The 22164-nt window shown below is 52.2% G+C and overlaps 1 protein-coding gene across 1 annotated transcript in view; it reads left to right on the top strand.

Annotated features, from left to right (window-relative positions):
- Positions 1-22164, top strand: part of FAM120A (family with sequence similarity 120 member A) — a 92008-nt gene that overhangs the window by 41133 nt on the left and 28711 nt on the right. The window contains exons 7-11 of the mRNA XM_077753784.1: positions 3981-4078; positions 4294-4574; positions 12726-12813; positions 14619-14846; positions 17093-17267. Coding sequence (XP_077609910.1) covers positions 3981-4078; positions 4294-4574; positions 12726-12813; positions 14619-14846; positions 17093-17267 — 870 coding nt within the window. The remainder of the gene's footprint in view (positions 1-3980; positions 4079-4293; positions 4575-12725; positions 12814-14618; positions 14847-17092; positions 17268-22164) is intronic.

Raw genomic sequence — 22164 nt, 5'->3', positions numbered from 1 at the left:
TATCAGCATTGAGTAAATACATCCTTTTCAATGCAGCTAATGGCATTGGGAAATTTGACCTTTTTCTTAGGTCTTGAGACCCTGGTATTGGTGGGAGGGAATATGTTGACTTATTTGAATCTGAATTTTCAAATCTACGAGTTTTGTGCTACACCTCAAAGTCCCGCATCAGCGCCCAGTGGCATTAGAGAATTTAAAAAGTCATTACTTGGGGCGCCTGGGTGGCTTAGTCGGTTAAGCGTCCGACTTTCGCTTAGGTCATGATCTCGCGGTTTGTGGGTTCGAGCCCCGCGTCGGGCTCTGTGCTGACTGCCAGCTCAGAGCCTGGAGCCTGTTTCAGTCTGCGACTCCCTCTCTCTCTGACCCTCCCCTGCTCACGCTGTCTCTCTCTCTCTCCTAGAAATAAATAAAAAAAAAATAAATAAATAAAAAGTCATTACTTCGTGACTCTCGTTGGTTTTGGCTGGCGAGCCCTCTCCGCGCTAACGAGCCTGGAGGTAGAGGAGTGCGCGGGCTGGCCAGGCCAGCCGCTTCCCGGCACAGCCTCCTGGCGGACACCGTGCTTTCCAAGATGTGCATGGTCGTCAGAGACCGCCAGGCGGCCGTGAGCCGGGTCCGTCCTGAGAGGCGTCCTTGTTACGCGCACACAGTGCTCCGCTCACGGTTGCGGCCGTTGGGAATCAGAACTGGTGCTCCGGGGAGGCACGCCGCGTGTGGAGGCAGGCCTGGCTTCTCGGGCAGTCCTCCAGCCTTTGGAGAAGTGTAGACGGGTTTGCTTTGCAGCTTCTCAGAGGTTTATTGGACACCAGTGAGTGCTGTTCTTTCTTTGGAAATCTTTGTTCTTAAGATTTGGTTCGTTTTTAGGGAAAGTTGTGCTTTTTGGGAAGTTTGTGGCACAGAATAGTCAAAATTTTAGGGAAACAAAAGGGTCCCCTCCCCTTGAATGCTGCTGTGTCATTGGCATTCCGTGTGCTTTCTCAGAAGTTCCATGGGGCAGGACAGCCATAGGAGGTGGTAGACTTTGCTTCTCATGGTGACTGAGGTTGCAGCATTAGAGCTTGAATGGAGTTCATAGTGTTCTTTGCAACCAAATTTGGCCACAATTCAGCATCATCCGAGAAGGGACTTAACCAGTTATAGCATTGTGTGGCTCAGGCTAGGAGGCTGTGATCTCCTGGGTCAGAACTGTTTGATCAGAAATGTCTCTCTGTGTGTTTGCACATGCATACGTGATGTGGGGTGAACATGCATGTGCATGTGTGCGTATTTGGGGGGAGCGTGTATGTGTCTGTGCAGTGAATGTGTGTGTGCGCACGTATGTGGGTTGTGTATATGGATGAGGGTGCATGTATTTGTGATGAACATGCATACATAGTGAGTGTGTATACACGTAAGGTGAACGCATGTGTGTATGCATGTGTGGCGGACGTGTGTGTGTGAGCGCACACTCATGTGTATGTAATGAATGTGAGCATGTGCACGTGTGTAAATGTGAGGCAAGTGTATGTGCGTGTGGGTGAGTGCATGTGTTTGTGATGAACTTGTGTGTATGTGGGGAGAGTGTGTGGCAGAAATGTGCATGTGCACATGTATGTGGTAAGCGTGTGGGGGGAGTGTGGTGAATGTGAGTGTGCATGTGTGGTGAGCATGCATGTATGTGGTGTGAGTGTGCATGTGTGGTGAGTGCTGTGTGTGATGTGAGTATGGTGTGGGAGCGCATGCATATTGAGTGTGCTGTGTGGTATGTGTGTGGTGAGTGCGTATATGTGTGGTGACTGCTTATGTGGTAAGTGTGAGTGCAAGTGCATGTGGTAGGTGTGTTGTGTGATGAGTGTGAGTGAATGTGCGGTGTGGTGAGTGCGTGTGGTAAATTGTGTGTGAGTACACGTGATGAACTTGTGTGTGTGGTGAGTGTGTGTGGCGAGTGGGCATGTGATGAGTATGTGGTGTGAGTGCACGTGTGGTGAGTGTGCTACATGGTTAGTGAGTGCATGTGTGGCGATCATGTGTGTGGTGTATGTGTGAGTGTGTACGTATGGTGTGAGTGCGTCTGTGTAATGAATGGGATAAGTACGTGTGTGGTGTGTCAGTGCATCTGTGGAGAGTTTCTTAGTGTGGTGACCATGCGTGTTGTATGTGTGTGGTGAGTGTGGTGTGAGTGTGCATGTGTGGTATGTGTGCATGTGAGTGCATGTGTGGTGAGTACATGTGTGTGGTACGAGTATGTGTGGTGAAGGTGCATGTGGTGTGTGTGTGTGTGTGTGTGGTGAGTACATGCGTGGTATGGGTGCGTGTGAAGTGAATGTTGTGTGTATGTGTAGTGACCATGCGTGTGGTATGTGAGTATGTGTGTGGTGAGTACATCTGTGTGGTACAAGTGTGTGTGGTGACCATGTGTGTGGTGTGTGAGTGTATGTGTGGTGAGTGCGTGTGTGTAGTGAATGTGCACATGAGGGTGTGTATGTGTGGTGACCCTGCGTGTGGGGTGGCGTGTGTGTGTGTGTGGCGTGAGTGTGCCTGTGAGGTGAGTGTGTGAGTACATGTGCACACGTGCCAGCACCATCACTTGCAGCTAGTTGCCCAGCAGTTGTGGAAGTGACGTCCTGAGCTTCTGTCCCAGCAGGCTGGGCTAGGCACTCGGAGACGGGCTCTCGCATTGGACTGTGACCGTGACCTCTGGGTGCGTGGGTCCCGTAGGGGGAGAAGTGAGCTGCTGTCTGGCTGGGTGGGTGGCTCTCAGAGTTCGGGTTAGGCACTGGGGGGTGGGGGTGGGGTTCAGAGAAGGGGAGNAAATTTTTTTTTATGTTTTATTTATTTCTAGGAGAGAGAGAGAGACACAGGGTGAGCAGGGGAGGGTCAGAGAGAGAGGGAGTCACAGACTGAAACAGGCTCCAGGCTCTGGGTGTCACCCAGATTCTGAAGTTGGAGGAAATACTCTTCCTGGTAACGGACATTGGTGCCCGGAGGTCTCTAGGCCTGGTTTTGTTGGGTTTCTAAGCGAAGGCTCAGGAGGAGGTTGTGTAGCCCGAGGGCCCCCGTGTCTGCTGTCTGTCCCCAGTGTCTCGGCCCTGGGGATGCTCGGGGCTCAGGTGCCCCAGGCCCAGCCTTGAGGCCTAACTTCATAGGCATCCCATACCTGACTTGTGCAGGGGAGCAGAGCCCGGGAGAGTGTCCTTGCTCTTACTGCATTGCTTAGTAGTTTATGGTATTTGGAAGTGTTCTGATGTCGAGGCCACGGTCCCCATCAACATGTTGGTCACCACGCGTCATGCTGGCCGCCGGTGTCCTCTCAGACTCTGAGAGACTGAAGTCGTGGCTTGCAGGTATGTGGGCTCATGGACCCAGCTGATCACCCTGCGTCCCGTGTGACGTGGGACCCGGTCCTGTGTGTCCACGGCCGTGTCTCTGCATAGTCAGCACGGGGTGGCAGAGCGAGCGTGGCAGCCATAGAACAGGTGTATAGAGTCACTCTCTGAGAGCACAGATCCCAAGTTCCGGTCCCATGATGCACATGAAACGTGTGACTTGGTCGTGGTTTTGCCTAATGGCCGCCAACTAAGTGCAGGGGCAGCTCCTGCCACACTTCATTCATTGTTTATATTGAGAAGCTTGTCGATAGCTGAGAATTGAACTTTAGTCTCAATAGGAGGATTCTCTTGCCTGACAGACGTGAGAGGAAGGGTCTGTCCCTTCGGAGCCTGGTCTTAGGGCTTTCAGAGGCTGACAGGGGGCGGAGGGAGGATGGCCCAGGTGCCTGCAAGGTAAAATCCTAGCCGCAGCTCCAATATGTAACACTGTAAAATTAAGTGTTTTTTAATGTTAAATATGGATTTCTAAAGGTTTTTGGGAAGGGGGATCAGTGTTGTGTTGTCCCCTGAGGAGGGACAGGGCAGATGGGGACGTGTGCTTGCCTCTCTCGTGTCCTGAACGCGTGCTCTGCTAACAGCTGTGTTGCTTTCTTTTCCTTGTCGACGGAACAGCCAGACCAAATCCGTTTGGAATGCCTGGGATTGTGCCACCGTATGTCCCCCCCCAGATGCTCAACATTCCGCAGACCTCTCTGCAAGCAAAGCCTGTGGTAAGTCCCCCCACCCCTCCCGCTGCTGACCTGCCTGTCGTGGGGCGCTGCCCTTGGAAGCTGCACACGCGGCAGATTTTAGCGAAAGCTAAGACAATCTCAGAAGCTGTTGAGCTGGTCTGAGGAGCAAGTGCCAGTGTTCGCTGAATTAAAGCTTAGCCAAGACCAGGCAGTGCCGCCGGGAGTGTGCGCGTGACCTCTGCCCTCTGTTTCAGGCCCCACAGGTGCCCAGCCCAGGTGCCGCGGGCCAGGGTCCACACCCGTACAGCCTCGCTGAGCCGGCCCTCACGTTGGAAACGAGCGGGAAGAGTCTGACCGAGCACAGCACCTACAGCAACATTCCTCACGAAGGAAAGCATACCCCGCTGTACGAACGGTCGTCCCCGATCCACCCAGCTCCGGGCGGCAGCCCCAACCATGTGGATTCAGCCTATTTTCCAGGGTCTTCTACATCCTCGTCTTCCGACAACGATGAAGGCAGTGGAACGGCGGCAAAGTGAGTGGGGGGCGTAGCAGCCATGGCTTCTGGGGTTGCGTTGGCCGTGTCAGGGGTCTGGCAGCCCGGGCCCCAGGGCAGCCGAGAGCTTAGCATGGAGGTATGGGGGTGTCATTTGTTGCAGGAAGATGACATCACTGTGTGTGGATTGGGCTTCTTGGATGAGGAGGAGGGGCAGTTAGACACTTCCTCAGGGCTTCCCAGGCTGGAAGTCTGCACTCTTCAGCCATGGCCTTGGGCTATTCCTCTGCTGCGGTGGAGTTTTAGGAAAATTGGCTTGTGTGAACCCTTAGACATGGTGAAGTTATCTGGTCAAGTGCTGCTGACCCTTACTGTCCCCTGGCCTGGGGTACCCCGGTCTCACCCCCAGAAAGCATTTTAAGTTAGACGCTGGTGGCTTCCAGTCTTGGCTCCTGGATTGAAGGGACCCTGAATTTCCTTCCTCCTGAATTGAATCTAGCAAGTCAGATCTCAGCTTAGCAGCTCATAGACTTTTCCTGAAATCAGGCTGTTCACCCGAGCGGAACCAGAGAAAGCTGCAGTCCAGGTTGGAGTTCTTGCTGGGGTGGAGTTTTTTGTTTTCTGTCTTTTTGGTTTTTTTTTTAAGTTTATTTATTTTGAGAGAGAGAAAGAGAGATAGAAACAGAGACAGTACAAATTCGGGAGACAGAGAGGGAGACAGAGCATCCCAAGTAGGCTCCGCACTGTTAGCACAGAGTCAAATGTGGGGCTCGATCCCACAACTCTGGGATCATGACCTGAGCCGAAATCAGGAGTTAGATGCTTAACTGACTGAGCCACCCAGGCTCCCAAATGGAGAGGAGTATTTTAAATGTGTGTCCCTGAGTAAGTGATTTCAAATCTGTAATTTGTTTGAGTCCGATCAAGAAAGTTTTCAGTGTACTCTGTTTTAAGAAACTTGATTTACAGACAAGGAAGAAAAGAGGAAAGGAAGGAAGGTCCTTCCTTGCTTTGTCTCCTCTTTCTCATTGCACTCTGGCTCACGGCTGAACCTCCAGGGCCCCTTGGTGCTCCGTCCATGGAGACCGTTTCTTGTCTTCTGCAAATTCACACTGGGCATGAAGGCTGAGGCCAGATGTCCCCTCTCTTCTTGTACTCTCCCCTCCGTCTGTGGAGTGGACGCAAGTGTCCGCTGGCCACAGGCAGGAGTGTGCTGCCATGCAGGGGCTGTGTGCTCCGTGGAGCAGTGAGCAAAAGTCTGTGGTTCTGAAATCCCGACGTGAAGCATCAAGCTGCAACTTTGCATGATCACTCTTCCCAGTTAACCTTCCGGAAAGGGCGTATAGTGGAGACTGAGGGTGACCGGGTTGGGGCCTGGGCTCGTGCGTGTGCAAATAAGAACAGCTGGTCAAGTCTCAGAAGCCCTTTCCCACTGGAAATTTCCCACTGGAATTCTAAGACACTGGGTTCTCTGTTAACAACCAGCACAGATTTGGTCTGCTGAGAGACACGCTTTCTAGATGGCTGGCAGCAAGGTCCAAAGCAGGAGGGTATGTGCTCGGGGCCGCCTGTGGGGTCCCCCACTAGTGTGGCCAGCCGCCCCATGGGGCTGGGAGATGAGGGGGATACTCGCTAGAGGCCCTCAGCTCTGCCCTGTTCCCAAGGCTCTGACTGTGTCTCCCCCCTCTTCCCTGTGTTCACACAGTGCTGTCTGGGGGAGCTGCTGGAAGGTGGACTCGTGTGTGGGGTGAGCACCCCCGGCCTCGAAGTCAGACATTGGGAGGCCTCGTGGGCCTGTGACACTTTAGTTTCCTTGAATCTGCTTTGCCTGTCCATTTATTGTGATCTGCAGACATGTTAAAACAGAGAGGAGGAGTGAGGGAGAGAAGACGGATGGCAGTTGTGCCCAAGGCTTTGGGGCAGAGCAGGACTGGGGCAGCCCTCACAACGTCCCTGGCCCACGTCCCTGGTCTCCAGGGTGAGCACTCCGGCCTGAGTGTGTTGTGACTGTGCACTGGCCACAAGCACAATGGGGTGTCACTCTGCTGGCTCAAAATCTCGGTAGGAGCGGAAGGTCATGACTTGCTTTGGTTTGGACTTGAATTGGGGCCTCTACTCACATCTGTCCTTGGGATGGCCTTCAGGGGAGAAAGTACGTTAAGTGAAGGAGCGCTGGAGCACTTGCTATGTGATGGGTGTGCCAGTGGCTGCTGGCGTGTTTCTGACGGATGGTGCTGATGGGACCACTACTGAATAAAAGTGAATCGACCTGCTCCCTTAAAGCTTGCTACAAATAAAAAAGACAAGTATTTCAAGTAGCAGACAATATAACATGCAGTTCACAGAAGAATCACAGATGGTCAGGAAGCCTAAAAGATGTTCGTTCTCACCAAAAAAAAAAAAGGAATGTTAAAACATGACAAAGTACCTTTTTGTATAACCTATAAAGTTGGCAGACATTTATTTTTAAAGACGAAGTCCAGTGGACGCAAGGCTTCGGCTCCTGGCATGCCCTGGGGGCCCGGCTCCCTGCCACAGGAGGACACGAGGTGCGCTGTGTGCACGGCCGGTGGGCGCTCTCACGGCCGCCGCTCAGCTTCACGGGGTGGCGTGGGCACCACGTGGGCTCGGCAGGCCCGCCCCTCATCCCCCTGCTTTCATACCTTGGCGACATCTTGGCCCTGGAGGCAGAGGGGCCGTTGCTGTCACGGGTGCCTGCGGAGGCCCAGGCCGCGGGGCGTTGGGCGTCCCCAGTAGGCGTGGCTGCGGCTGAGGCTGTGCTGGCTCTGGTCTTGTCGGAGGACAGAGGCCCCTGGCGATCATTTTCAAGTGACATGAAGAAATGTTCTGCTTTGTAACTACATATTTTTTTCTCCTGTTTTATTGGAGAGTCATTAGCATGTACATCTTGCTCTGTTCTCGGTCAGTCTTTATGAAATGAAAACTAAGGCATTTGTCTTTTTTTCCTGGCCTTTGTCAAATATTTGTAGTTTTATTTTGGTAGAATTAAGAAGTACAGTGGAATCCTTGTGGAGGTGCTTATTTTATATTATTTTCACAGATTCATTGGCTTTTAGATACTGAATCTGATACGAGTTTGCTAACATAAAGTTTTTAGTTCTTTGGTTTATATGCTTTTCTAAGAAATACAGAAATCTCTACAGTCAGGGAGCTGAGACATTAGAAAATACGGTACAGAAACTCTTAGGCGCCACCTTGAGAGACACAGGTGTCTTCAGACAGGTGGACACATAGGCACCTTGTTTTCTACTGTGTGTCCTAACGTGGTTTTCTACTTGTGGGGCCTGATCTTAGGGACAGCAGCTTGCCTTTCTCCCTTCCACACGGTGTGCTTCCGTAACGGCACGTCCGTGCTTGTGTGCGGAGATGGGAGTGTGCGTGCGTGCACTGTGCAGCGCTCCAGTGTGGGGCTGTCACTACTGATGTTTTGAAGTGGATATTTGAAAGTCCTGTTAGGAGACAGCATGAGTATAAGCTCTTTGTGCTTTATGCCGTCGTTCATATGGATTGATGTTTCGTGTTCCTGTGCACGTGGGTGTTGGTATCAGGTCAAGGTGGCATCTGTCAGATAAGTTTTGCTGGCACCCATGGACCCTGTGGGATCAGATCTGGGCTCTGGAAGGTCCCTGTCGGTGCCCTCAGTCACCACTATGGGGACAGTGCTGTGGGGACCCAGGCCCAAGCCTCCCGTGGCTGGTTGCACCAGGTTTTGGTGGCTTCGTGGTTGTGTGGCCTGGAGCTCACTGGGCCAGGTGTGCGTGGAAAGCGTCTGGGTTGTTTGTGAATTGAATCAGCTGATGAGTAACCACAGTAAGTGATAGGTAGCATCACTATTTTTTCGGAACACCCATTCCATTTTAATGTGAAACCTCTCAAGAATTTCATTCGGTGCCCTTGACCTGGTGCCCAGGAAATGTGCTTCCAGTGCATCTTCTGCCGTTAGATGGTAGTGATGTCGGGCTGTTTGTCTTGTGTCCTCTCAAGTTCCTTTCCCAAAGAAACGTGTGGTTCACAGAGAGAACCACGTCCTCCCCCCATAGCCCCTAACAGCCTCGGCACAGCTGCAGGCTTTTCCGTCCAGATTCTTACACTTTTTATGTGTGAGACGGACAACCGCTTTACAGGACAGCATACCTCGTGTCTCCTCACAAAACCAATTCTGAATTACTTTTATGTGTTGGTCAAGTGCAATCCCTGAGATGAGTGTCTGCATGTGTCCTGGCCGTACTCTGACCCATATGGGCATTTTCTGTCAAACTCGCCCGCCTTTGTTAGTAATCTGAGCCCTCCCTCGAGGGTGGAGAGGCGTGAGGAGTCCTGGCAGATGCAGAGAGGTGCACGCGGATGCCCCGTCTCTGTTGCGTAGGAACTGGACCATCACCTTCTGTGTTCCCAACTTCGTGTGTGAGAACCTGAATGTGTGACATTCGCTTAAATCAGGGCATAAGGAGAATGTGCCCGTGGGGGTGTTGTGGGTGTGACTCATGGTCCTTTGTCCTGGAGCCCAGTCCCCATGCTCCATGCTGGGAGCCCCTGGGCTTGAGCCTCCTTAGAGCTCCGAGGGGCTGGGGCGAGCACAGGCGCGTGTCCAGGCCCCTTCTGTCCCGAGCTGGGGAGCACACATGGAAGTGAAGACGTGTGCATGCCTGTCTCAGGCCGGCTGCACTTGGTCACCACGTCTGTGACCTCATGCGTGCACTGGATATTTCTCGTGGGGTTTTGATGTGTTACCTGTCTTGCTTCCCTTCTGGTTTTATTTGCCTTTGCTCTTTCACTCCTGTTGACCAGTCACTCGGCTTGTGGTCAGTGCCCCTTTGGGGCAGGCTGCACCCGCGTGGTGGAGACGCAAGTGCGACGTCAGTGTGGCGGGCCGGACGCTTTCACCCCCGGTGCACATGGAGCCCAGCACCACCACCCTGCCGATGTGCAGCAGGCAGTGCAGTGGGCGGGCATGTCTCCCCGGGTTCAGTGCAGGATGGCCCCAGGTGTCCCGCTGCAAAACGAGGCCTGCAGAGCCTGGTGGTATGTGCTGGCCTCTGTCCTCCCCACTGTCAGGGGTGTGCTGATGGCCTGCTGCAGCCCGGGCTGCTTATAGTCCCTTGGGACGGCCTCATCCCGTAGCAGCTCACGGTCACTGCAGGGATGGCGGGCTGTGGTTTGCTGGTGTCACTGTTGCCGTGGCGGTGTTGGGTCGTTTCCCTTCCCTCCGAGCCTGACTCCTGTCAGCAGAGTTCAGTGTGAGCACGCAGGCCTCCTGTGGCCTGTGGGCCCCAGCAGGTCTCTCCAGCGCATGGCTAGTGACAGGTCACCGTTCTGAGCAGTTGTGGAGAATGAAACCCAAGTGTGCCTTCTCTTCAAGGCGAGACATGTGTCATACTCCAGTAGCCTGTTTCAAGTTTTAAAGTGACGTAGTCATCCTGGTGACAAGTTCTGGACTTTAGAGAAACTGGCTATCGACAAGATGCTTTTCAGGCAGAATTTTAGATTTTATAGTATGGTTATTGGGAGACCATGTGATTGTCTAGATTATGACAGTATTTTAGTTTGGTAATGACCCATAACCAGTACAACTGGTAGTATCTGTAAATGTAGGTTCTGTGTGATCTTCGGAGACACAAGCTTCCCACTTGCTTACTTCAGTAGCAAGTAGTGCACGCTGCCTTGCCCCCCTGCCCGGGTGCTCGCTGGCCTGGGGCCCATCACGAGGGTCGAGTGCTTACGGAGCTGCATGTTCTCTGTGTTGAGCTTTGTGTCGTTTGGAGAAGTAGGTTTATGCCTCTCCGCCGTATACCTGTAGGCTGTGGTTCCGTGATTCCTTCCTTTAGCTGTTGGGCACCTGCTTGGCGCTGGCTGTCAGTGCTTCTCTTCATGGTGGGTGTAATCGAGTGATGGAGACAGACGACAGCGCAGTGCCAGCGTGATGCATGCCATGAGAAGAGCAGAGACGGGCTGGGTAGGGAAGCTGGCGCTGAGGATGTTGCCGCCAAGGCCTGCAAGATGAGGCATCCCAAATAAAACTCCTCTGTCATGAAGTGACGGGCTGGAAGTCCCAACAGAGCACAGAGTCCCTCTGCCTGACCCAGAGCCTGTAGGACCCAGGACTTTCCGTAAGTCTATAAGAAGAACATGGTGCACTTTGTGCAGTGAAGGAGAAAGCATGTGGACTGTCTGTGCAGGTGGCCCCAAGAGAAGATGTCACATGTGGAGAGGTGACCAGCTCCATCTACATCAGGGAAGTGTGGACCAGACCATACCGGGGGTCACCGCGGGTGCCACAGAAGACTGGGCGCGTCCGGCGGCGGCTGGATCAGAGCCACGGTGGCCCCGCGCCGTCCAAGGCGCATCCAGCAGGGAGACCGGGCCGAAACCGCTGCACACAGGTGACGCACGGTTGCACAACCGCGTTTCCGTGGCACTCCAGGCCCAGGAGAGGCTGCATCAGCTGTGAGGAGTCTCGGAATGGGGTCCAGAGCAGGGTGAGGGAAGCCCTCCTGCGGGTCAGCCTGCGCCTCTGTTCGGCGGCTCGAGTGCGCGCTCGGTTTGCGGTCGTCCGCTGAGCTGTGCCCTTGTAACTGGTGCATTTTTTTGTGGGTATATCATACTTCAGTGTCTAAAATTGTGAACGATATATGTTATGTCTCTTTATAAAACCTGGAAGTATCTGAGTAATTTGTTCTAAATTTTCACTAAATAAATGTCAGTGACTTTTTAGTGAAAAAGTACGTAGGCATCTCTGTGTGTGGCATGTTCTGGATCACCGCAGTGCCACTGGCCTTCCCTTCCTAGCGCCGGAATGCGCACGCTGGACCTNTTGACTTGTTCTTGACTTTAAACAGAATGATCTTGGAACGATTGTATTCCTGATGCCTTGATGTTGGTGCCTCCTCACTGCAAGGGCTCCTTCTAGTCTTGCAGAGCTGTGGCCTGAGGGGCACAGATGGGACCAAGCACTGGTTGCCGAGTCCTTGCAGAGGACAAGGAACCGGACGCTGGGCAGCTTGTGTGGTGTCCCGTCGCACGGCTGGGACTGAGGAGCCGGACCGGGCTCTGAGCGGCGCGCGCGGGGCCTCTTGTTTCCCGGAGCATGCTCCTCTCCTTTTTGCATTTTTTTTTTTTGTGTTTGGTTTTGTTTTGGTAACAAACCTGACCTGATTCTGTTGGAAGATGGGAGAATTAGTGGGTCTCCACAGTCTGTCACCTGAGTCTGTTCGGAAGGCAGGTCCAAAGCAAATGTGCTCCTCCCTGGCCCGCCCTGTGGTCAGCACTGATTTTAGAAGCTGCTTTTGGTGTGGGGCCTGTGGGGAGGGATGGGGGGACGGGCCCATCTGCGGGGAGATCCCGTCCTGCTCCCCGCGCCCACAGTGAACTTCCATTTATGTTGTGGTCTGTGGTGTACAGGTGAGCACGAACATCTATGAAATAATGCCACGTGTGCCACATTTACTGCATTCTTTTCCGTTACGGTGTTTACAAAATGCTGATTGAACCCTTCCGGAGGGAGATACTAATGGGTCACAGCCTACAGTGTTTTAAAAGATGATGATTGAAGTACCTCATTCTGTCCTGTGAGATGCTTGGTGCTCTTCCCCCCGTCCCTTTCCACACCTTGATTTTTACTGCTTTCCAGGGGACGCTGTTCCCCAAGTCCCATTCCGCCACCTACTCTCTGAGCACACTCCCTCTCCCAGGCCACCTCCGTGTGCTCCCAGGCAGGGCCTCTCAGAGAACAGGCCGGGCGCCCCGTCTCTCGTTTCAGCATGTGATACCTTACACGTATTTATGAATTATGGGTAACATCCGATAACATTAAGTCCTCCGCTGCCTGATCATTCTCAGTCTCGAGTGTGATTGTCTTAACCTGTTTCTCCAAGACGACTGAGCTCCTTGGAGGCAGGACTGGGCTGGCCCCTCTGTGGCTGACGCTGTCGTCTCTGAGCCGGGCGCTCGGGTTGGGTTAGGTGCTCTGTGTTTCCTTTCCCCAGGGAGTGGCTGTCACTGCCCACCCGAGTAGGCTGGAAGTGCTCCCAGTGCAGGCTGTCTCTGGAGGTGGTTTGTTGGGGGAGGCAAGGTCAGTAGAGCCGAGGTGTCGCTAAGTCTGGATGCCACGTGGGCTGCAGTGGCAGAAGGCCCACACCATTCAGTAACCACGTTCCTTTTGTTTATGTTCAGCCATATCAGCGGGAACAAAATCGGCTGGGAGAAGACGGGCAGCCACTCGGAGCCGCAAGCACGGGGAGACCCAGGAGACCAAACAAAGGTAGTGGGTCAGCTTTTATTCCTTCACGTCTGGACTCTGAGCATGTGATGTTAGGAAGTGGTTTAAAGTGGAGTGCTCTGTTTTAAAGCATGTTATGAGTAAGAGACACTGGCAAGGGGGTGTCACACCTTTTGGGGATGGGAGAGGAGGGGGTCACAGACATGGGGGAGGAAAGGTCACAGATGTCTATGCAGGGGAGAGGGTCACAGACATTTGTGTGTGGGTCGGGGTCACAGACATGGGGGAGAGGGGTTCATAGACTTTGGTGTGGGGGACGGGGTCATAGATGTTGGTGAGGAGAGGGGGGTCATGGAGATAGGGAAGGAGGAAGGGGGGCAGCTCACTCTCTCACGGGGCGGGGTGAGGGCCTGGTGGAAATCCTCTCGTCTGTGGGCACATGCTCTTTGTCAAGACCTAGAGCCTTGCGGAGTCCTGGCCTCCTGCAGAGTTTTGTGGGGATTAAATGAGAAATCACTTGGGATATATACATTAAAGATGAAAATACAGTAAATTCCATTCCCCCTTTGTCTCCCTCTGCCTGTTGCTAGTGATATCTGGAAATGCCCTTGAACTGCAGTCACGCCTGTCCCACACTCAGTCACTTAGGATATCTCTAGTGGAAGAGGGCTTGTTTCTGTACAAGATGACACAGTGTGGGAAATTCATTTAAGACTCTGAAATACTCTCACTGTTGAAGGGTTATCCTATGAGTAAGCAAAAGAAATGCTTTGTGGATGTCAGTTACTAGCAATGTACCTTCCAAACTCTTCAGCTATTATTGTGTCTATATTCTGACTGGAGAGTATAGAAAACACTTGTGGGTTATCCTTGAGTTTTTTTTAAGACTGGTTTGGGCACTTTGTATTTTAAAGGGTAAGGTACCATTGTAAAGAATCTGTTTTGTTTCAAAACAGAGAAACGTGTATTCCTTAGATTGGCGCAGAGTCCAGCAGTAAGCAAGTATTATTTCCAGCATTTGTTATGAGAAAGAATAACTCCATTTATTCTTTGCACATCTATTGTGCAAATAATAATCGATCTCAGCAAGCAGTTTGGACTTGGCCGCAGTTTATAAAGAGAAAAAGAAGGGGGTCCCTCTGCCCTCCATGTCCCCAGCTGCTGCCTCCCACCCTGCACCCCTGAGGCCCCCACTCGCTCCTTCCCGTGCAGCTTGCACACATTCTGTTTTGGCGGTTGTGGGTATTTTTCACATAGTGCTGTACTGTGTGCATATATCTGTCATATAGGTCTGACTCCTCAGTTTTAATGGAATTAGCTTGTGTTTTGCTTTAGTTTTTGGTAAATAGTTCCCTGTGCATACTTAATTTGGGGCTTTATAATGATGGAGGAGAATCCCTGAGTTAGAGTTAGGGTTTCTGTTTATTCTCCCACTGCCAGCTATGGTGGCGAGGAGTAGGTGTGAACCCCTGTTGTATGCACTGCTGGGCAGGAACACAGCCTTTCTGGACACCCCGTTCGTCATCTGTGTGGAGGATGCTGCCTTCTTGGCGCTAGGCAGGGTCTCCATGGAACTTGAGTCACAGGGATGGGCCATGTGGGCCACATGGAACAGGTGGAACAGAGTGGCTTCCCAGGGGTCAGCAAGCACGGAATGCCACGTCCCCTTCAGGCCCTGGGGAGCAGTCATGGGGCAGGGGGATCACCTGGCAGAAGGTATGCCCACCACCCCACAGACTCAGGGGACAACTCCCACGCCCTGTCTTCGGGGGAGTGGTGCTCTGCACAGGGGCATGGTGAAAGGAGGGGAAACGTGAGCTGACCTGTCCCCCTCCGTGGCTCTGCAGACAGAAGGCTCGTCTACGGCCTCCTCGGGCAGCCAGCTCGCTGAAGGGAAGGGGAGCCAGATGGGCACTGTGCAGCCGATCCCGTGCCTGCTGTCTATGCCCACGCGGAACCACATGGACATCACCACACCACCCCTGCCCCCGGTGGCGCCCGAGGTCTTGCGAGTGGCGGAGCATCGGCACAAGAAGGGGCTGATGTACCCCTACATCTTCCACGTCCTGACCAAGGTACGGCGGCTGGTTTCTGTCTTAACCAGGCAGGCATCTGAAATGGAACGCATTTCCGCTTCCCAAGCCTGGAGAGAAAGGGTGGAAATGTGTACCAGTAAAGGCATCAGAGAACTTGGGAAAGTCTTATTTTCCCTTCAGTTTGGTAGAACACTTTTAAAACCTCAAATTAATGGCACATTGTGTTATTTTCTGACTTGTAAATTTATTTTTATTTTTATTTCTAATTTCAACATTTCCTGCACCCTGTTGATGCTCTAATGTCAGGCTTAATTTGATGTCACATACAATACCTGTTGTATCGTGTGTCCTGGAAGTGCCCCTCCGGAGTGGCGGCTGGAGTTGCTTGTTGAGTGCAGCTTTTATGGCACTTAATAGAAATTCCAGTACAGGACCATGTAACACATTAGCGGTCAGAAAGTGCAATTTTCTGTTTACACAGTGTCTTAATCCCACTTTAGTAATGTCTTACCAAATGTATGCTTACCTATACATCCAGCATGGCATTGGTTTTGAATCTTGGTGTCTTGAATGGTTCTATGTGTCCATTGAAATTTCTCAGTGATCTGTAGTCTTTATGTTGTGTGTTTATAATCCTAGACCCATGATTTAACATGTAACCATGGTGACCAGATTTTTCATGTGAAATTGGTTTATTGCTATCGTGTATTTTTAACACATTTTCATTGGTGTCTATACCACCACAGACAATCAGACGTTTTTCTCCCTGTTTTCGCAATCATCAGTGATTTGTAAAGTGGGGTCAGTAAGTGCAGAAGCCCCCTGCCCCACATCAGTCAGGCCGGACTGCGACCGTTAACCGGCTGACCTGAGCAGTGCTCGCTCGTATCAGCCAAAGGGCACCGCAGTAACTCAGCTCCTTTCATTTATTTTTAAATTACAGTTTCCTCCAAGTCTCAGGTACTATTTGCTATGGGTCTGCACATGTGCTCTCACTTTTCAGATTATGGTTGTGAAGTAAACATTTTATTTTTCAGGGGCAGCATATATTGTAAGGGTAAGTGGAAAGTTCCTCTCGCGGAGAAGGACTTGCTGAGTTTAAAGGGGCCTAGGTTGGGGGGAATCGCGCCCTGTGCCCGCGGGGTTGTGTGGGCTGTGAAGTCCTGGACCCCTGTCTGCTGTGGTCTGACTGGGGACGGTCTGAGTGACAGGTGGCCCGTCCTCCTCCACCACTCACTGATCTCAATGGCAAATAGTAATAAAGTGACTGTAGTTGACAAAAGCAAATGACTATCTTCTCAGATTTTAAAATGCCACCTAAAATTTTTCGGTATGTTGGGAAAAGCTCAGACTGTCAGGCATGCCGTTTCCTGCGAGCTGCGTGGCTCTGGTGTTAAATTGTCAGGACAAGATGTCCACAGCAGACGAGGCTTTGCGCTCACGCAGGCAGTTGGCCGAGCCAGGACCTGGGAGGGTGCCCACCACACAGCGGTGCCAACTTCGTGAGGCTAAGGGAAAGACAGGTTTTGAAATTAAATTTATGTGAGCAAAGAGATACTATGGAATTCTTAAGATTTGTATTGATAAACTTACTAGTCATTGAAGGTCTTATTAACATTCTTAGGCTAGGAGTACAGCTGAGTAAAGTCCCCTGCCGAGCCTCTTGATGTACCTTGACTCCATAGCATGTCTGAGACAGACAGGGCCATGGAGGTCCTGCCCCCACACAGCTGCGGGACTAGTGGCTCCTTGTCTCGTGCCCAGGCCGGCCATGTGCCGAAGCCTCGAAAACCAGAGAGCGCTGAGGAGCATGCCCGCAGGGGACCGTGCTTGCACGTGGCCATGTTTTACGGAAGTGCTTGGTGAAGACAATTTGACCATTTTGTTTTCAGGATACTCATTTCTTGGATTGCACATAGGCCATTAAAAGTTACGAATTTCCTGACTCCTAGTACAGTTTGCAAGTCCTCAGCATTTCCTATTCTATTTGTTGTCTGCTGTTATCTAGATGGTTTCAAAGACTTGGGTACCGTCTGTGGTTTCTTATGCTCTTGGTTCCAGATTCAGGATGAAACCACATAGATTTTATTTTGACTCTCTGAGCATATGTTTTGACAACTGCTAATGAACTCCCGAAACATGCCGCTGCACGCAAGTGGTTAAGCACTGATGTGGAATAGAATTGCAATGTCGTTAACTGGAGATAATGCAGTATATTTCTGTGAGTTTGTTGTGAATTCAACATGAAAAATGTGCAATATTATTCTGCTTTCTTCCATGCAAAGGGTGAAATCAAAATTGCTGTTTCTATTGAAGATGAAGCCAGCAAAGACCTGCCTCCCGCCGCCCTGCTCTATAGGCCAGTTCGCCAGTATGTTTACGGAGTGCTGTTTAGCTTGGCAGAAAGCAGAAAGAAAACTGAGAGACTTGCTTTTAGAAAGAACAGACTTCCACCAGAATGTATGTACTGTGAAATCCATTGTTTGTTTTCCTCAGTACCTCGTAATCTCTTGTGCATTTTCTAAAGCCTTAGAGGATCGTGACTGAGTTTGCCCTGAGCGTCCCCATGTGAGACGGTGGGCTTCACGGGGCCCTTCGGAGGAGGACAGGCCCCGGGCTGTTTTCCTCAGTAACATTCCAGTCATGGTGTCTATTTGGTAAAACGTTTACATTTTAAACTGGACATTGATCTGGAAATGGTCTGGATGGGTGCCATCTCGCTGTGGCTTGCGCGACACGGGCAGGGCGACAACGGCGTCTGCTCTGGTGTCCGCGAGCGCGTCCGCGCCGCAGAGTCCGTGCTCCCAGGAGGCCCTCGCTGCGCGCGGCTGCTTCTGTGCGGGTGGCGTGTGCCAGTGCACCGCCCGCTGCAGACAGGGTCCTGCTGACGGTCTCCCTCGAGGGCTGTGTGTACCTCATCGACCCTGGGGTGGAGGGGAGTGGAGGGACAGAGGTGCTGCCTGACATGCCGGCAAAAGCTGAGATCAGAGCGTGTATTCCCCACTTTCCAGCGAGCGGGTCAGTGGTATACTCAGGGAGAACCGTGTTTTTCTGTTCTGGGTAATTTTATCTGCTGACGTAGGAAATGTAAAAGTCACTGTATATTTATTAGGAAATACAGGAAAGCTTTCCAAAATGTAGTCTGAATTAAGAACATCCTCAGCTGTGGAGATTAGATTACCAGATCGTCCCCTCAGCTCAGGCTGTCTGGGGATAAACCCCTCCGGTGTGTAGCGGGGTAGCGCAGGCCTGTTTGTGCTGCGGCCGGGTGGTACTCAGGGACGCTTGTGACAGTGGCACGGTCTTACCTTTGGACCCTAAACTGGAGAGGTTCTGGCAACTCTGAAAGCTTCATCCGTAAATCCTGATGTCTTGGTTTTGACTACTGTGGCCCAAGTGTGATTCTGTACAAAGCGAAGCCCCTGTCAGGACCCCTATTCGAGGGTGGCCGCTGAGCTCTGCAGCCAGCTCTGGCTGACACATCTGTCACTTCGATTGGGGCTGGAGGTGCCACAGGAGACACTGAGCGTAGTCCGTGAACTCGGCGTGGCCAGGACGTTCCTGGTGAACCCATCCTCTTTCTCACTTTGCACAGGGTCGACCTGTTTTCTGTACCGGCTGCCCGAGCCCTGCAGCCGCCACCTCCCTTCCAGTGTCCACCTGAGCATCCCAGGGCCGTGGCCCCTGCTTCTCTCCTGGGCCTGGACCGCTGGCTGCTGCAGAGCCCTGGGCAGCCCCACTTCCTGCCGTGTCCTTGGCTCCAGGGCACTGTTTTGACTTTGGTGGTGAAAGCTTTTCTTTTTCTCATTTGCTTATGTTCCAGAAACACACTTATCTTTATTTAGCAACCTCTCTGGAAGTTTTCAGTGATCACAGCTTGGGACCCTCAGGTGGGCTCCAGGAAGGGTCCCCTCTGCAGTGCCCGCAGCCTTGCAGAGCGGTCTGGGTGGGCCGGTGTTCTCCACTTACGCCCCTCTTTTCCAGGGGGAGTCAATGCCACGGGTGAGCTGCGGGCGTGGGGGACGGGTGGGGAGCGAGAGCGGCTCTGCTCTCCGCCTTGCTGCCGGCGTGCATTGCAAGTCTGGGCGGTGTCGGTGTCGGGCCGGCCTGTGAATGCCACAGGGGAGCAAGCGGCAGGGGACGGCGTTCACCGCACACACCAGCGCCCTCTGGGCATAAGTGAGAGGGCGGTGCGCCCCACGTGGTGGGGTCTGGCGCTGCACAGGGAGGACAGGTCAGGGGCGTGGGGGTAGGCTCTGCGAGCCCTGAAGCTCTTGTGCATGGGGGTGCATGGACTGGCGGACATTCTGGTGGACGTTGGTGCTGAGCACATTGTAGTCTTTCTGCTCAGGTGATGGAAGAAAGTGGGTCCTGACTTCTGTGTCAGCGACCACGGCGGAGCCCCTAAGGGTCAGGTAAGGGTGATGTTTCTGTTGAGGAGGGCCTGGATAGGGACAGGTGGGAAAGGAGGGGTGCCCCTGCCTACATGGAGCTGAGGCAGCCCTGGGACGTCGGAGGTACCCAGACAAGTGTGTGACTAATGCGCGTTAAGAGAACCATGGACCTCTGGGTGGAGAGGTTTGCCCATCTGACCTCTGAGTTTGCAAGTAGAGAGGCCTTAGTTAGCTCTCTCATGAGTGGTTTTGGAACCCAGGCCTGTTTGGTCTTTTCGGGGACCTGTGGATTCGTTTCATGCATTGATCGTATTAATAAGGGGAGACAGCCTATAGAGAAGGTTCTTAATGTGGGTAATCCATGCTGTTTGCTGGCTGTCCTGCTAACTGGAGCGCTAGGTTCCCGATGGAGTTTTGTCCTTCGGAGCTTTTGTGAGCATTGAGTCTGGACGCCGTCTGCTCACTGGGACCAAATCTTGTGCGAGAGCGGAACGTGCACTGGTGACCTGACACGGCCCGTCGACACTGCGCCGCGGTTGTGCCCTGAGGACTGCTCCCTGAGGCCCACTCCTAGATGTCAGCTGACCCTGAACGCCGATGTGGTGACGCCCCTGACGTGGGCTTCCCTGCTTGGGCCGTGTCCTAGGTGACTGCATCTCAGTGTCCTTAGGGAGGAAGTCCCTGGGACTCAGGATGAGGTGAGGTATTGATAATGCTGGTCGTGCTGGAAGGAGGCAGTTGCTTAGGAGGCCCTGGTCAGTGAGGTTTGACAGATAAGCCTGTTTAAACCCTGTTTAACCTGTGGCCCCTCAGACCGTCGGCGGATGAAATGAAGTCAGTGGCACTTTGCAGGAGATTCCAGAAGCACTGACCATGCGCCGTGAGGTCCTTGGGGCAGGTTTGTTTCTGAGATGCCCGTGGGTCCCGCCATGCACTCTGGGCCCCAGGTGCGCCCGTCTCACCGTGACACCCGGGCCTCCCCCGGACGGCTTTGTTGTCAGAGAGGACGGGTCTGAGGGCACCTGGAAGCCTACAGGGTTGTGTGAAAGCACTGAACTCTGGCCACACTTAAGACCTGTATCCATTTGGAAACATAGTCTCTGGATTGGTCTGCATACTATACAGTGTTCATAACATAGGAGTGTTTGTGCGACTTCTCCATGTTGCCTTTTTGAAGTCATTCTATGGTTAAAGCAGGATATCCACCGTCAGATCCCTAAAAACTCTGGCCTATGTAAGTCATACTGAATTATGTGCTGGCAGTTTATTTTCTGTGTGTGCATCCCTGGGCTCCATCGGGTTGTGGTTGGGGAATTCGTCAAGAGCTTGTTCATTAGGACAGTGAGCCTCTTGAAGTCCCCACCGGGGGCTCCAGGCCCCTCCAGTGGGCCAGCGGAGGACCGCAGAGCTGGCTCAAGAGCTTTGCCCCGGTGCTGGATGGGGACAGTGCAGCTGCTTCCGGGACCAGGGAGCCGCCTCTGTGGCTGCTGGCATTGGGCCTGGGGCAGGCGCTCTGGCTGGAGGCTGGAGGCTTGAAGCATGAAGCTCCCGGCCTCCTGGTGGCCCCGGCCTGGCTGCCTCCTGGCGGCACCCCTCAGCCGCCTCACCCAGCCAAGGGGGATAGGAGGGGCTGGAAGAAAGGGGTCTGGTTCCAAAAAGACTGCAGGGTAACAAGACTCCTCAGCTGTAGTTGAAGAGGGGAAAACCCAGGAGGTAAATCTTGGTGCTGTGCAGTTTAAAATTATTGTCCACTTAGAAAACTGGCCTCTGTTTTCTGTGAAAGACTCCCCAGAACCTCAGAACTAAGTAAGTGATAGAAACAGTCTTGTAGAAAACAAGTGGAGGTAAATTACAGACACAAGAGATGGATTTCTAACTGTAGAAAGCAAGTTTATATACCTGAGTACTGTTTTAGAAAGGATTTCCCCAGAGTGTCCAACTTTGTAAATCATCAGAAAAAGCCAAAGGGAACATGGATTTTTTTGTGGTCCAATTTGTTTTAGAAATTTTGTTTGTGTCAAATAATTCAGACTGCTGATTAAAAATGAGTAAAATTAAATTGGTTCACATGGATTACATTATAAATTTTTAGCTTTTTTTTGGTTTTTTAATGATTTTTAAAATAAATTTATAATTTTATAATTTGTTAAAATGTTTTAATATTAGAGAAGGAGAGAGAGTGCACGAGTGGGGGAGGGGCAGAGTGAGAGAGGGACACAGACTCAGGATCAGGCTCCAGGCTCTGAGCTGTGAGCACAGAGCCCGACGTGGGGCTTGAACACCCAAGCTGTGAGATCATGACCTGAGCCAAAGTCGGATGCCCGACCAACTGAGCTACCCAGGTGCTCCAATTTTATAATATTTTTTAATGTTTATTTATTTTTGAGACAGTCAGACAGAGCATGAGCAGGCGAGGGGCAGAGAGAGAGTGAGACACAACATCTGAAGCAGGTTCCAGGCCCTGAGCTGTCAGCACAGAGCCTGGCCGGGGGTGGAAGCATGGCCCACAAGATTGTGACCTGAGCAAGTCAGATGCTTAACAGACTGAACCAGCCAAGGCGTCCCTACATGGATTATGTTATGAAACAATACTTTAATATGACCAGTGTTAGTGTGCTATTTTAGTATGTGTGGAAATTGGTTATCATAAACATTTTCTCCATGATTTTATGAAGGCTGTTTGTATTAATCTAAATTTCTTTATTCTTCGAAGTTTTCTGGGAGTAGCATTAGGGACTGCCTTTTCCTCATGGACCTCTGAGTAGCGCAGCCTGTAGGTCAGTGCCGTAGGCCAGTGTTCAGTGGCAGTGTCATGGGCCAGTGTTCAGAGGTGGTGTTCAGTGGCAGTGCTGTGGGGCAGTGTTCAGGGGCGATATTCAGTGGTGGTGTTCGTGGGCAGTGCCATGGGGCGATGTTCAGTGACGTGTTCAGGGGCCGTGTTCAGTGGCAGTGCTGTGGGGCAG

Source organism: Crocuta crocuta, unplaced genomic scaffold, assembly GCF_008692635.1.
Source record: "Crocuta crocuta isolate KB4526 unplaced genomic scaffold, BGI_CrCroc_1.0 scaffold420, whole genome shotgun sequence".
In the NCBI taxonomy this organism is placed as follows: Eukaryota; Metazoa; Chordata; class Mammalia; order Carnivora; family Hyaenidae; genus Crocuta; species Crocuta crocuta.
This window is presented reverse-complemented; position numbering and strand designations above follow the sequence as displayed.